At 37.8% G+C, this 13758-nt stretch overlaps 1 protein-coding gene across 5 annotated transcripts in view; it reads left to right on the top strand.

Moving 5' to 3' along the window:
• adcy7 (adenylate cyclase 7) overlaps positions 1–13758 on the top strand; it is a 40605-nt gene that overhangs the window by 17016 nt on the left and 9831 nt on the right. For 3 of the 5 annotated variants that reach the window (XM_065289544.1, XM_065289546.1, XM_065289543.1), the window contains 12 exons: positions 3316–3799; positions 6242–6448; positions 6576–6740; positions 7106–7255; positions 10342–10499; positions 11232–11343; positions 11508–11635; positions 11743–11901; positions 12675–12807; positions 12905–13093; positions 13204–13244; positions 13533–13592. In XM_065289544.1, the coding sequence (XP_065145616.1) occupies positions 3635–3799; positions 6242–6448; positions 6576–6740; positions 7106–7255; positions 10342–10499; positions 11232–11343; positions 11508–11635; positions 11743–11901; positions 12675–12807; positions 12905–13093; positions 13204–13244; positions 13533–13592 (1667 nt within the window). In that variant the 5' untranslated portion in view covers positions 3316–3634. The remainder of the gene's footprint in view (positions 1–3315; positions 3800–6241; positions 6449–6575; positions 6741–7105; positions 7256–10341; positions 10500–11231; positions 11344–11507; positions 11636–11742; positions 11902–12674; positions 12808–12904; positions 13094–13203; positions 13245–13532; positions 13593–13758) is intronic. The other 2 variants (XM_065289548.1, XM_065289547.1) reach the window with 1 other exon arrangement.

Here is a 13758-nt window from a genome sequence, read left to right as displayed (position 1 = left end):
GGAGTTTGAATCTTCTCCCTGTGTCAGCGTGGGTTCAATCCGGGTACTCCTGTTTCCCACAATCCAAAAACATGCAGGTTGGGTAAAATTTTGAACTGAAAAATGTCAGATTGCCCCTCCTCCAATGCGTGTATCGATCAACTTTTGTGGATTAATTTGTGTGTGGGTTGACTTGTTTCTGCCATGAATATAGCCATTGATGCTGGAATGATGTTAAGAAAAAATAAACAAACAGATTACATAATTCAAAAGTGTTGGCAGGTTTACTACTTGCCGTTATCTAGGTATAACATAATTGACATTGTTGTAAATCAGTCATATGCGTGTGCACATGTTCCCTCCCAAAATAAATTCCTTTGGTGTTGATAATGTTAATAAGCATGTACTAGTCATGGAATCTCTATTGTCTTGGGTTGTCATTGGTCTTGCAGTATCACTGAGTGTTATGTGCAGCTGCAAAACGTTTCACCCTGAGAAGGTGGCCAGATTGTAGAGCTATGCTTGTGTCATGTTTAGCATCAGATTATTGTTTAGGTTCTGCTGCTGCAGAGCTGCACCACTTTATGATCGCAATTCCAGAAACTAGATCAGCAACTTACTGAGAAGGACTTGCCCTCTACCTTACCCACACACCCTTACTTTACCCACACATGCATGAAGACTATTTAATCTCATTCCCCCCCCCCCCTCTCTCTCTCTCTCTCTCTCTCTCTCTCTCTCTCTCTCTCTCTCTCTCTCTCTCTCTCTCTCTCTCTCTCTCTCTCTCTCTCTCTCTCTCTCTCTCTCTCTCTCTCTCTCTCTCTCTCTTCTCTCTCTCTCTCTCTCTTTCACTATTTCTTTCCCCCTCTCTGTTATTGCCCTACCAGATTGTTCCTTTGCCATGGTAACTTTAGAATGGGGATATAAAGGCTGCTTGTTGGCTTAGGTGCTGTTGTCTGGGAGAGTGAAACAGTGACACACTGTTGTCATTTAGTTTTGTAATGAGCATCAACAAAGAGAAAATCGGGGAGCATCCCAGTTCTTTCACTCTCCACCTCTCTCTCTCTCTCTCTCTGCCCCCCTGTTTTTATGCTTCTTTTCAGAGGCACTTCCATAGGACTGACTACTTGTGCTGTCTCTTCACTTGTTGTAACGTCCTTCACTGTCTCTTTACTTTCTCTCGCTCACCTTATATAAATCCCTGTTGGCTGTTTGTAATAGCGTTGGAGAGTGACAGCACTTGACTTGCCCCTTTCTATTGGACTATGTTTTTAAGTTTTAAGTTGAAATCCTTTCTGTTTGATAAAGCATACATTTTTGTCGAATCACTCTTGCATTGTATTTTACCGTTATTTTATTTCAGTATGTTAAAGCACTCCTCTATCATATTTGCGGGTTTTTAATTATTAAATTAAATATGGGTGATTCTCACGAAATTCAGACTTAAAAGGTGTCCAGCATCAGATTTTTTTAAAAAGCCATTGAACCCAATTTTTTTTGCACATATAAGATTAAGGTCTGAACTTACTATAACCATTTTTTTTAGAGGATTTTAAAAATATTTCCTATAGAATTATTTGCTAAAACATGCAAATAATTCTATAGGAAATATTTTTGAAATATATTTTTGATTATCATTATAAGAAATGATCATTACCGCAACATGATATTACATTAAATATATGCATTTACAAACTCATGTTTCGGTAAAGAGAACTGAAAAGGTACTATGTCAAATAAAAATTTTCAACTTTTATCTGGAGAGAAAAAATAAGAACTTCTTACCTGGTAGTCACATTCACTTATGTCCCTTCCAACATTTTTTTTTAATTTTAGTTCCTTGATGGCTTAAACAATGAATGAAAATTGTTGCGGATGATGAGAAAATTGGTCTTGGACACATTTATATTCTTTATTGTTGACTCTACATTTACCAATGATCACCAAACACCACATGTTTCTTTACTGCTAATTTTTATAGTATAATATTCACTGAAGCTTTTTATTTTTTAGATTTTTTTATTATAAATATTTCCATGTCAAAGAACCCAAATCTAGTCATGGACACATTGCGGTAATGAAAATTTTCCCCTTAAATGTGGAAAAAACTACAAAATTGGTTTGTATGATGTCATCTGAAATCATGTGCAAAATAGTACATGAAGAGATGTTTGTAACTGTATGCTGAATTATTTTGATACTCTTACTTTGCATTTCCTTTTTTATCAAAATGTTTCATCTCACCTCATAAGTCTTATTTCGCAAGAATCACCCATATGAGTTTTTAGTTATTTAATTGTAAAGCACATAGGTCAAATGGGGTTGTATTTAATGGTGCTAAATAAATAAAATTGCCATTAGGATTATATCTAATGTAGTTTATCGCCACCGAAAGAAATGTGGTAAAATATAATAGTAGTAGTATTACAATAAATACTGTGTCTTTTGCCTTTCTAATTTAAGACTTGTCAGCCCTGCGTCAGCATGTCCACATTCAATGTCACACAACATTCAAGATTTGCAATGCGGTGTGTGTGCGCTTGGATATGAGACTGTTGTTTATGCTTCCCTTATCGAATGCTTGCGGTTCCCAAACAATTATTACCTGTGATGAGAAATCGGGACCTTTGGACACAGTTAATTTACAGAGTCGTGTCTCCTCTTCCTCCTCTGTGGGCCGTTGTTCCACTTGAAAGAGGATGTAGGATGATATGGACCGTTATTCAGCTCACAGAAAAGATGCAAAGTTTTCCAGTTTTGATGAAGCCTTCATTTTAATACTTCCTCTAGGCTGTGTGCATGTGTGTGCATGCACGTATTACATATGCATGTCTGCAGATGTCACAATGCAAACACATAGCCACAAACACACATGCTTTAAAATGGCATATGTGTAGGGCACAGGTCACATAATATGTGTCTAGCCCTTACTAAAGATTTCTCTTTAAAGAGCTATGCGTGTCTCGCTGTGTATTTCTTTCTGTGTAAGTTTAGTTGAGGTTTGGCAGAGGATTTCATGGAGAGCAGCCATCAGCATTAGTCTCTGTAATGAAGAGAAGACTGAATCCACAAATGTTGAACTCTGCCCAAAATCCTTTTTAAAGACACAGAGAGCAGCCAGTGTGGGAATGACTACACAGAGGAGTGTTTATAGTTGACCTGAAATTGTGATTTTAAATCCTTCATGAATTATTTGACAGCTTTTAAAACAGGTCTAGGAAGTTTTAAAATAAAAAGGGTCATAGGATGAAAGCAGGAGGTGCTGTAAAGGATTTTATGAACGATCTTTATAGTGCATCTAACAAATACCTCCCTCTCATTCTCTATGTCTTGCAGGCACCTAACCAGAAACCGACAAGGAGGCACCTAAAGGTCGCTACGCTCTGCCTGCTATTACATAGTGAGGGACAAAGCATAGTAAGACTCAACACAGAAGGAAGAAAAATACGGTAAAGGACATGAACAGGTCCTTTGGAGGGGCAAGATGAAGTGTTCTGCAATGGAATGACCTCCCACACACACTTGTGTGGTTTCTATGGGGATTTCTGCATAGCCACGCACTCCTCTGGATGGAAGGAGGTGTACTTCTGTGCCATCTGATTGCTCTGCTGTGATTGGTCAGTATTATTCGGCTGCTGCACTGCCACTGGTCAGGATGCCAGCAAAAGGGAAATACTTGCTGAACGAGCAGAAGTTGAAGCAGGAAGCACTGTACAGAAAATTTTCTGGCATTAGCCAATACCAGCCGTTCGTTCTGTTGCTGGGACTGAGCATTCTCACATGTGCAACGTTGCTAGTGCTCTTCTTCAGCTTAAAACTGGTAAGAGTCCATAATCATTTACTCCCTCTTCCTCACTTACAAATGCACAAATCAAATATAAAACACATGCTGTTGGAACGGTTGCAAAATAACCTTAAATGTATTCATTATTTTTAAAGTGCATGGAATTTGCTTTTATATCACTTCATTCCGATCCCAGTATCCTAAGTGGCCCTTCTGGTGATTAAACTGTCTCTGTTATATAATCCTACGGTGACTGTGGTACCATGATCACTTGCATAATCTGATCCTTGATGACCACTGGCTCTATCAAAAAGGCATTTTCTTGTGTAATAAGCAGCACATCATATGATATTCTCGCTCTGGGTATATGTGCCGCTTTCTCACTGAACTCTTCTATGTTGGATACACACACAAAGATATTCTCAGCAGTCAGCTGTTATGGGGAGGGTCCCAGAATGCTCCTTTTCTACTGCTATTGTTAATTTCTCTAGCAGATAAGCGCTATACCATCTGTTCAAATTCCTGTAACCTTCTGCCTCAACACCAACCGGTTGTAGGAGGAAAGAATAAGTTAGCATGGCTCTGTTTGTGTGGGCTTCTGTCTGTTTTTATTTTACTATCTTTTTGAACTTTCACAAAGTCCGTAGGATGATAGAAGTGTGTGTGTGTGTGTGTGTGTGTGTGTGTGTGTGTTTGCATGCTTTTTGACTGAGGTATGTATCTCTGCACAAGTTAAGTCTGTAATGTATCTTGGTAATAAATCCACATGTTTAGAGAATGGTAATGTAATTAAGTGAAGATGAGTGGCGGACTCGCTGCGGTTAGTTTCTACATGTGGGTTGGGAGAGAGGCTGGGTCAATCTGCCACAGTGCGTCACCCACACAGGTCGCAGATTTTAGTTTGATAGGGTAATTTAATCAGTTTGCTTTGCATTTATGAACATTATCATGGTTGACGCAGTTTTTAAATTATTATTGATTTAATAATTAAGTCATTAATTTACAATGTTGTACATTTAAATACAGTCTTACTTGCCTTAATGGGTTGGATGATTCAGTAATGTTTGGACCAAAAGTATTGGAAAACCAGGTAAATAAAATGATACACATTAAACCAAATATCACTCCCTTTATATTAAAGGGGACATTTCACAATACTTTTTTAAGATGTAAAATACATTTTCGGTTTTCCAGAGTATGTATGTGAAGTTTTAGTTCAAAATACAGATCATTTATTATAGCATGTTAAAATTGCCACTTTGTAGGTGTGAGCAAAAATGTTCTGTTTTTGGGTGTTTCCTTTTAAATGCAAATGAGCTGATCCCTGCATAAATGGCAGTGCTGTGGTTGGATAGTGCCGATTAAGGGCCGGTATTATTATAAAAGATTCCCTTCTGACATCACAAGGGAAGCCAAATTTTAACTACCTTTTTTCACATGCTTGCAGAAAATGGTTTTACCAAAACTAAGTTACTGTGTTGATCTTTTTTAGATTTTCATGATATTTCCCCTTTAAGTAACAAGAACAAAGTAACTAAAAAACCCAGTGCAGAGATTTACATCAGACTTTAGAGAGGTCAGGTGAGCCTTACTGTCATTTCAACTATGCACAGTTTGTACACAGGACATACAGTAGTGGTTCATTAGACAGGCGTGCTGTGTTATTCTTATAAACTTCGAAGAAATAGATTCAAGGGTGTGTTGACATGTCTGTCTGTGAGGGTCTGGTTTGTGGTTGAATGTCTGTATCTGTTTACTTTGTGAGTCTATAAATCCATTTAATAATTTCTGAGATTAAATTCCAGAGACTGATGTCTGGACAATCTTCCTGTTTATGAGAAGAATGGTTCAGTTTTAGAAACATAATTTCATAATCCAAAATTTGCTTTTAATGGTTAAACAGTCTCTGGTTTGAAACTGGTATTGGTGTTATCGAATCAGACCATAGGGGGAGTTTGGGGGACAGACCAGAGCCAATTATGATTTTGTCTGAGCTATTAATGAAATGTAAGATTTCATATTTTATTTGTCTAATCATAATATTTAAACGGGTAGAATTAAGGCTGAAATAGTTAAAAACCATGAAGCTGAACTCTCTCGCTAATCTTAATGTATTGAAGCCAGCTTGCCAGTAAGTGCCCCCTAAGCACAAACACAAAACTCCGCTTATGAATTACATGATCTCTTGGTGTTTTGTAATACATTTTGACTCCAATGTGTTTGTTTGTCTCACCTAAGAAAAGTAAAAGGAAAACAGTGGAAAACAAATGCCTTCAAGAAGGAGTGCATGTATAAACATGTAGACACAAACATGTAAAGTTTTAATTGTGAGAGACTCAAGACAATTGCACTTTAGTAAAGTTTTGTTTGGAAATATTGTTTGGTAATATACATGCACACAAGCTTATCCTTCTAGGCCTTTGAATGAGCTTGCTTATATGATATGTATTTCATATATTGCTTTTCTCTGTGTTTCAGAAAGTTCAGAATCATGGTCCACTTGTGGGTGTTTTGGGAGGAGCGTTGTGTTTGTTCCTGGCTGTATTTGTGTTACTCTGTATAGAGACCCTCTCTCAGAGATGGAGAACTTTGCTTGGCCTTGCTGTGTGGGCCACACACCTCACACTGGGCTTTACCTTTATTTTCAGTACAGACAAAATAACCAAAATACCACCATGGGACCAGGTAAAGTGCAAATGCATGCTCACTTGGATGACTGGCATATCACATTTTTACATAACTATATTACATAACACTTCTCTCTCTCTCTCATCCTCTTTCTATCTCTCCAATTCTTTTGCTTTATCTTCAGGTGCCCTTCTTCCTCTTTATCATCATTACAGTTTACACCATGTTGCCATTCCAGATGAGCTATGCTGTAACTCTTAGTATCATCTCGTCTCTATCTCACATCATTGTCCTATTAGTGCGCCTCACAGTGTTCCAGAAGGACCCCATATCACTCATAGCCAATCAGGTAATTTTGAAACAGGTTCACTGCAAAAAAGTGATTTTCCAGAAAAAATTTTTTTAGTATTTTTGTCTTGTTTCCAGTAAAAATATAAAAAAATCTTAAATTAAGATGCTTTTTCTTTATTTTGTTGGGTCGTTTTGCTCATCAAGAAAAGGCATCTTAATTTAAGAATTTTTAGTTATTTTTACTGAAAATAAGACAAAAATACTAAGAATTTTTTTCTTAAATCATTTTTTGCAGTGTTCATTTTAACTGTTTTCATTTAGCTGTATGAAACCTATTAGCAAACAAACTGAGAAGGATGTAACACTTCTATGTTGAAATGTTAATCTCTTTGTCTCTCCCTCTCTCTTTGTTTCCCTCTCTAGATATTGTCAAATGTAGTGGTGTTTGTTTGTGGAATTGTAGTTGGGGCTTTTCATAAGGTTTTGATGGAGAAAGCACTCAGACAGACATTTCAGGATACTCTCCGCTGCCTTGGCATTCGCATGAAACTGGAGATTGAGAAGAGACAACAGGTGCTTATACAACTTCACTTCTACACACATTACAGGAACATTGAATGCATTTGCATTGTATATGTTTCCTTGGCATACATTTTTTCTCCGCAGCGTCTGAAGTTTGCTTATTAGCTGTTATTTTTCTTCAAAAACCACTCACATGCATTTTTGTTTATGATAAGACTATAAAGAAGTGTGTGACGTGCTATTCTTTTATGCTGCTAAATGATCTCCGTTTTGGTGCGGATAGTGACTAGCTTCCTGGGTAGGGTTGCACCAGTCGTTCGTAAGTTCTTACTTAAACTGGGACGTAAAGTCCAAACTAGAGGCTTAGTAACTACTAGCTAGTTTATAACTAACTCTTTACTTAATTCGGTTGCACCACTTGTTCTTAAGGCAGAACGTAGCTAGTAGGTCGTAAGCTCTCCATAAAGTAATGCGTTGTCGCATAGAATGACGTTTATTTTCCTTAACCCAATCACAAGCCTTATAATGGGCAAGCAGGAAATAGTCTGAACAGTACGTAATTTCAAACTCATTCTTGTCTCGCCTAAACTGAAAGTTAAAAAAAGACGTTAAAGCATATGTTATCGAACTCAAAACATTACACTTTTAATTGAAAATATATATCCCACACATGGAAGAGAAAATAAACAGGAAGAAATTTTAAATCTTATTTTAATTGATGGATACACAGAAAATTAAACAGTTCTTGAAAAGTCGTTGACGAATTTGCGGCTCTTCATAATTAATACGAGCTCATCGATGTTATATAATCTGGATGACATCTTATTCCAAACGTTATTCATGGACAGGGGCTTCCGTAAATATTTAGTTACAACGTATTGTTACGTTTAAACTAAGTTTAATGGTGCAACGCAAAAACATTTAGTAGTGCGTAAGTTGTAACTTAGTGCCTATTTACGTCGTAACTAAGCTACGTTGTAACTTACGCACTGCTGGTGCAACCGGCCCCTGATCTCTGCTTCAGTCCAGTTTGATGACATTTCTCGATGTGAATGTTAATCAAGAGTAACTAAACCCTAAACCAACTTTTTTAAGTTAATGATCTGTAAGAATGGGGCTTTATTAGTGCTGTTCATTGATTTGAGTAACTTTTTTGACATTTGGTTATAAAGTGTTCAATGCTACAATATATGGTGTAAAAAACGTCTGAGTGCTGCCCTCTTCAATTTTGAACGGTGGCTACTGCAGTTGAATTTTCCTATTGAATGTTGCTGTACTACGTGATTTAAGCGGTACGACTTGACGTAAGCAGGTTACAGTTCACCACGCCCTTGATACGAGATCTCACCACACTCTTGTAACGAGCTCCGTTTGTCCCCTCTATCTCTGTTGGGGTCTGCGCACTTTTCTTGCATTTTTCAAATATAGCCAGTTGATGGAGTCAGGCTCTGACCAGTGGTTTAGTTACTCTTTAAAGAGCTAAACCATAACTTCATTGTTGCGATGACATGAACGTCCTTACTATGGCACACCCCTTACGCTGGGTTTCTGGGTCTTGTTCACACAGAGGGCTTTCCGGGAATGTTATGGGAATGTTACTAGGTCCTTTTTCAAGAGCGATCCCAGAACATTTATGGGACGTGTTTGCATTCATACAGAAGCCTGTCTGCCAATTTTACGGGTATTTTCTGGGACCAAAGTGCTGTGTGAATGAGGTTATACAGTTCTGTTATGATAGAAAACATTGATTAGAAGTTTTGTCTGGATCTCTAAACTGAGACGTTTCAGCGACAAACTGTTGTTCTGACTCAGGTTGTTTTTTTAACTGATCAGGCTGGCTGTATTTTTGAAGCTAATGGTCAAACTTCACACACCATAAACCCCAACTCAAAAGTTCTGTTTATCAACTGTTTAGCAAATACCCAAAACACCGTTGCCGTCATACCCAAGTCGAGACTGAAGGGATTTTTTTTTGTAGTTTAGCCTAGAATCTGAAATAATCTGCCAGTATGCTGAATATTATTGTGCTTTAGTGTTTTTAGTTATCTGGTTCTAAGTTCTATTTAATGGTGCTACATACACTCTAAAAAAACAAACGGTGCTATATACCGTTTTTAGTGCCATATAGCACCGGTGAAGCACCAGTGAAGCACCTGTGTAGAACCATATAGGGGCCATATAGCACCACTATAGCACCACACATATGGTTCTACAAAGCACTATTTTGGTTCTACATAGGTGCTTCACTGGTGCTTCACCGGTGCTATATGGCACTAAAAACAGTTCTTCTATGATTACGATCCAAAGCAACAGTTTTGGTGCTATATAGCACCGTTTGTTTTTTTAGAGTGTTATTGTTAATAAAATTTCCATTGCCTTTTAACATTCAAGCCTTTCTTTACTTTTATGCAAGTCTTCAACATTTTAGCTTTGACTTCACAAACCTTACATATCTAAATAATTCTACATGTCACCTTTGGCTTCAGTTTTTGTGTCCACTGTTTGACAGCTAAAGGTTATATTAGCGATTAAAGTAAGTGTGTGCCATTAAAATAATTTCTAATTAAAAATCAGTTGGCATTTTTTAAAAGAGTCATAATTTATAATTTCTTATAGTTTCTTTAAGAACACTGAAACTTTGCAAAGATAGAGTTTAATGGCAGAATGTTCACCTCCTTGACAGTGTGTTTGAGAATAGCCAAGAAATATGTACCAGATAGATCAAATGATAAAAAAGAATCCCCAATAGAACCCCCAAAACAGGAACCTAATGCTGACCCCCCCCCCAAATTTGAATACTGTACAAGCATCCTTGGAAAACACAGTAAAGAAAATACAGACAGTGCTGTGTTCTTGTAAATGATTTGATCTGTTAGTTTCCCATTTCACCTTCACATCCAAATCACATAGCCCAGGGACACTCAATCTGTTACATTTTAACAACAACAGAAACTGATACTGTATTGGACACTCCAGATGAGCGATTGTATAAGATTGCTGTAAGTATGGATATGTTTAGTGTTCCAAGCAGTGCATAGCAGAAGAAAATCAGAGAAATTAAACAGTCAATTAAATGGCTGATATCAGGGATGTCATCTTAAAATAAAAAATTGTATCTGTGTATTTGGTGTTCCTAGGAAAACCTGTTGCAGTCAGTGCTTCCTGTGTACATCTCCATGAAAATGAAACTAGCCATAATGGAGCGTTGCAAGTGCAAAGACAAAGAGGAACAGCAACGTATGGTGCGAGACAATAACTTTCACAGTCTCTATGTGAAGAGACATGAAAACGTCAGGTAACAAACATACGCACGCAGTCATTCCAGTGCAAGTCTTAAGCCGTTTGTGTGTAATTCAGTGTTTTTTATTCTCAGCGTATCTGATTTCCTTATGAAACTCCTAATATTCGATATTAAATGAATGGTCAGTCTGTATGCTTATAATGCGGCCGCTCTCCTGATTAATTTTCCACTGACCCCAAGACGAGAAATGGGGGGGAAGGGGTGCCTCTATTAATATTCTATTTGTGTGTCCCATGCACAAGATGGTCAGTTCTCAGGCATATTTAGATAGATGGCTTGTTCGACTCCCTTTACAGCTGCTCCGATAAAGCACAGACGCACTCACTTGTATGTGTGTGAGCAAACAATGGAGAGCTGTTCACCTGCCGGGATTCATACGGTCTGCTGTCTTTCTGAACTTGCTCATTAGAAGGGTGATGACATGCATTGTGAGTGTGTGTTTGATCTTTTAGTGTGCACTGAGGACAGGTTGAGTCGTAAAGGTTAATTTTCATGAGACCCCTTATATGAAGTTTTTCTTTCTTTCTGAGTGTTCAGACAGCTGTTACACTGAGCTGCTGCGGTTCAACACAGTGTTATTTAAAAACTCATTTAAAAGAAATCAAATCATAAATCTCTGCTCTCCTTATCTGACGTTATTTGAGCATATGATCTGTTTTCCATAGTTAAAAAATGAGCTTAATTAACAAACAAATTTATTTTTGTCTTTCTTTTCTCATGATCTAGTATTCTGTATGCTGATATTGTGGGTTTCACACGTTTGGCCAGTGACTGTTCTCCTAAAGAGCTTGTAATCATGCTGAATGAACTTTTTGGAAAGTTTGACCAGATTGCAAAAGTAAGTATAATTGTAAACTTAAAGTTTATTTTTTTGATAATTTGTTGTTTGTCATTCATTCATTTATATTCATTATTCAGTTGATCAGTCAGTTTGAAGCCTAAAAAAATTTCATTGATAAAATCAAAAAATAGATTGATAACTTTCTCTGTTTTTGCCTGTAGGAGAATGAGTGTATGCGAATAAAAATTCTTGGTGACTGTTATTACTGTGTTTCCGGCCTCCCTGTTTCTCTGCCAAAACATGCCAAAAACTGTGTAAAAATGGGCCTGGATATGTGTGAAGCCATCAAGTAAGTTTATATACTCACACACAATATTAGAAATACATGTATCATAAGTTTAGTGTTTGCGAGACAAAGACCGAAATACATAAAGTTTGTCTAATCTTTATATGCAGGCAGGTGCGGGATGCAACAGGTGTGGATATAAACATGCGAGTAGGTGTGCACTCTGGAAACGTCCTATGTGGTGTGATCGGCCTGCGAAAGTGGCAGTTTGATGTGTGGTCACATGATGTCACCTTAGCCAATCATATGGAGTCTGGGGGGTTGCCAGGGTATGAACATTTAAATCATAAAATTTTTTGATTTAACCAATGTAGGACATATCAGTTTTTTTAGTAGTTTTTTGGAGGTACTTAAGTCACTACTTTATTACATTTTGCTTTAAAGGGACATTCCACTTAAAAAAATATGCTCATTTTCCAGCTCCCCTAGATTTAAACATTTGATTCTTACTGTTTTGAAATCTTTAGCACTTTTAGCATAGCTTAGCATAATCCATTGAATCTGATTAGACCATTAGCATCACGCAAAAAAATAACCAAAGAGTTTCAATATTTTTCCTATTTAAAACTTGACTCTTCTGCAGTTACATTGTGTACAAAGACTGACAGAAAATTAAATGTTGTGATTTTCTAGGCAGATATGGCTAGGAACTATACTCTCAAACTGGCGCAATAATCAAGAAATTTGCTAATGTGACATGGCTGCAGCGGGCGTAGTGATATTACGCAATGCCCAAAAATTTTACACAACGTAACTACAGAAGAGTCAAGTTTAAATAGGAAAAATATCGAAACTCTTTGGTTATTTTTAGCGCGATGCTAATGGTCTAATCAGGTTCAATGGATTATGCTAAGCTATGCTAAAAGTGGTAGCGCCAGACCTGGAGATCAGCTGAATGGATTTCAAAACGGTACGAATCAAATGTTTAACCCTAGGGGAGCTGGAAAATGAGCATATTTTCAAAAAAGTGGAATGTCCCTTAAATCCAAAGCGACTTTTTTGTGTTGTATTTATTGCATTTATTTATTGCCTTTTCCCCCAGCCGAGTTCACATCACAGAGGCGACTCTGAAGCACTTAAACAAAACGTATGATGTGGAGGAGGGGAATGGTCACCAAAGAGACCCCTACCTTAAAGAGCTCAACATCAAGACTTATCTGGTCATTGACCCACGGGTAAGAATTTGAGCTTGCACATTACTCTTGCCTGCCATATACTCTATATGTGTACACACGCGTGGTTTGATGTGTTGATTGATATGTGTATGTTTAGTCAAAGGAATCATCACTGATGGCTCCCAGTGTTGCTAAGCCTCGTGGGAGCGAAGGCCTGAAGATGCGGGCTTCTGTGCGTATGACGCGTTTCCTAGAGTCATGGGGAGCCGTCAAACCATTCGCTCACCTCCAGAGCAGAGAAGAATTCAACACAGATGCCTTAGTCAATGGCAAGGGTCGCTGCAAGGTCAGATAAATACATGCATTCAAAATAAGGGAGTTGATGACGGTGTGCAGGATACAACTCTCTGTGATTTAGCATGTGACAAAAATGCTCACATTTGTGTCTCTCCTTAGGACATCCCTCTTAGGTCAGTACCGCCAAAAATTGCAGAGAGGTGAGCAGTGTTTCAATCTCTCCCTGTGTGTGCGTGTGTGTGTTTATTTAGCTATGCTCTGAAGATATCCTGGGTTGTCCTTAGTTAAAAATTAGTCTTCATGAAGTATACAATGTTCCCATTCGAAAAGCTAGGTAAATTTGTGAGAAATAAATTAATTTAACATTTAAGTCTGTACGCAGACAACTCCAGGCCGGTTCCGCTGACTTCAGCATGAATATGATGCAGATCTGGCCCAGAGTCTGGTTTTGCAAGAAGTGATTTTAAAGTAATGTTGCTCTCTGACAGCTTTGATGAGTCTCTTGAGGAGCCCTTCTCTTCACCTGTTGCTCCCTTGAGCACACATAAGTGAGTGTAGACATAAAGACTAAGCCAGCTCTCTGTGACCCGTAGTTTCAACACTAACAATGCAATATCTAATTGAGGCTCTGCGACTGGTCACACAGTTAGCATTACAATAGCTGCACTCTCTCAATATTACTCAGAGTTCATTTCTTTTTTCAAAAGATATCTA

Source organism: Paramisgurnus dabryanus, chromosome 2 (genome assembly GCF_030506205.2).
Source record: "Paramisgurnus dabryanus chromosome 2, PD_genome_1.1, whole genome shotgun sequence".
Classification (NCBI taxonomy): Eukaryota; Metazoa; Chordata; class Actinopteri; order Cypriniformes; family Cobitidae; genus Paramisgurnus; species Paramisgurnus dabryanus.
This window is presented reverse-complemented; position numbering and strand designations above follow the sequence as displayed.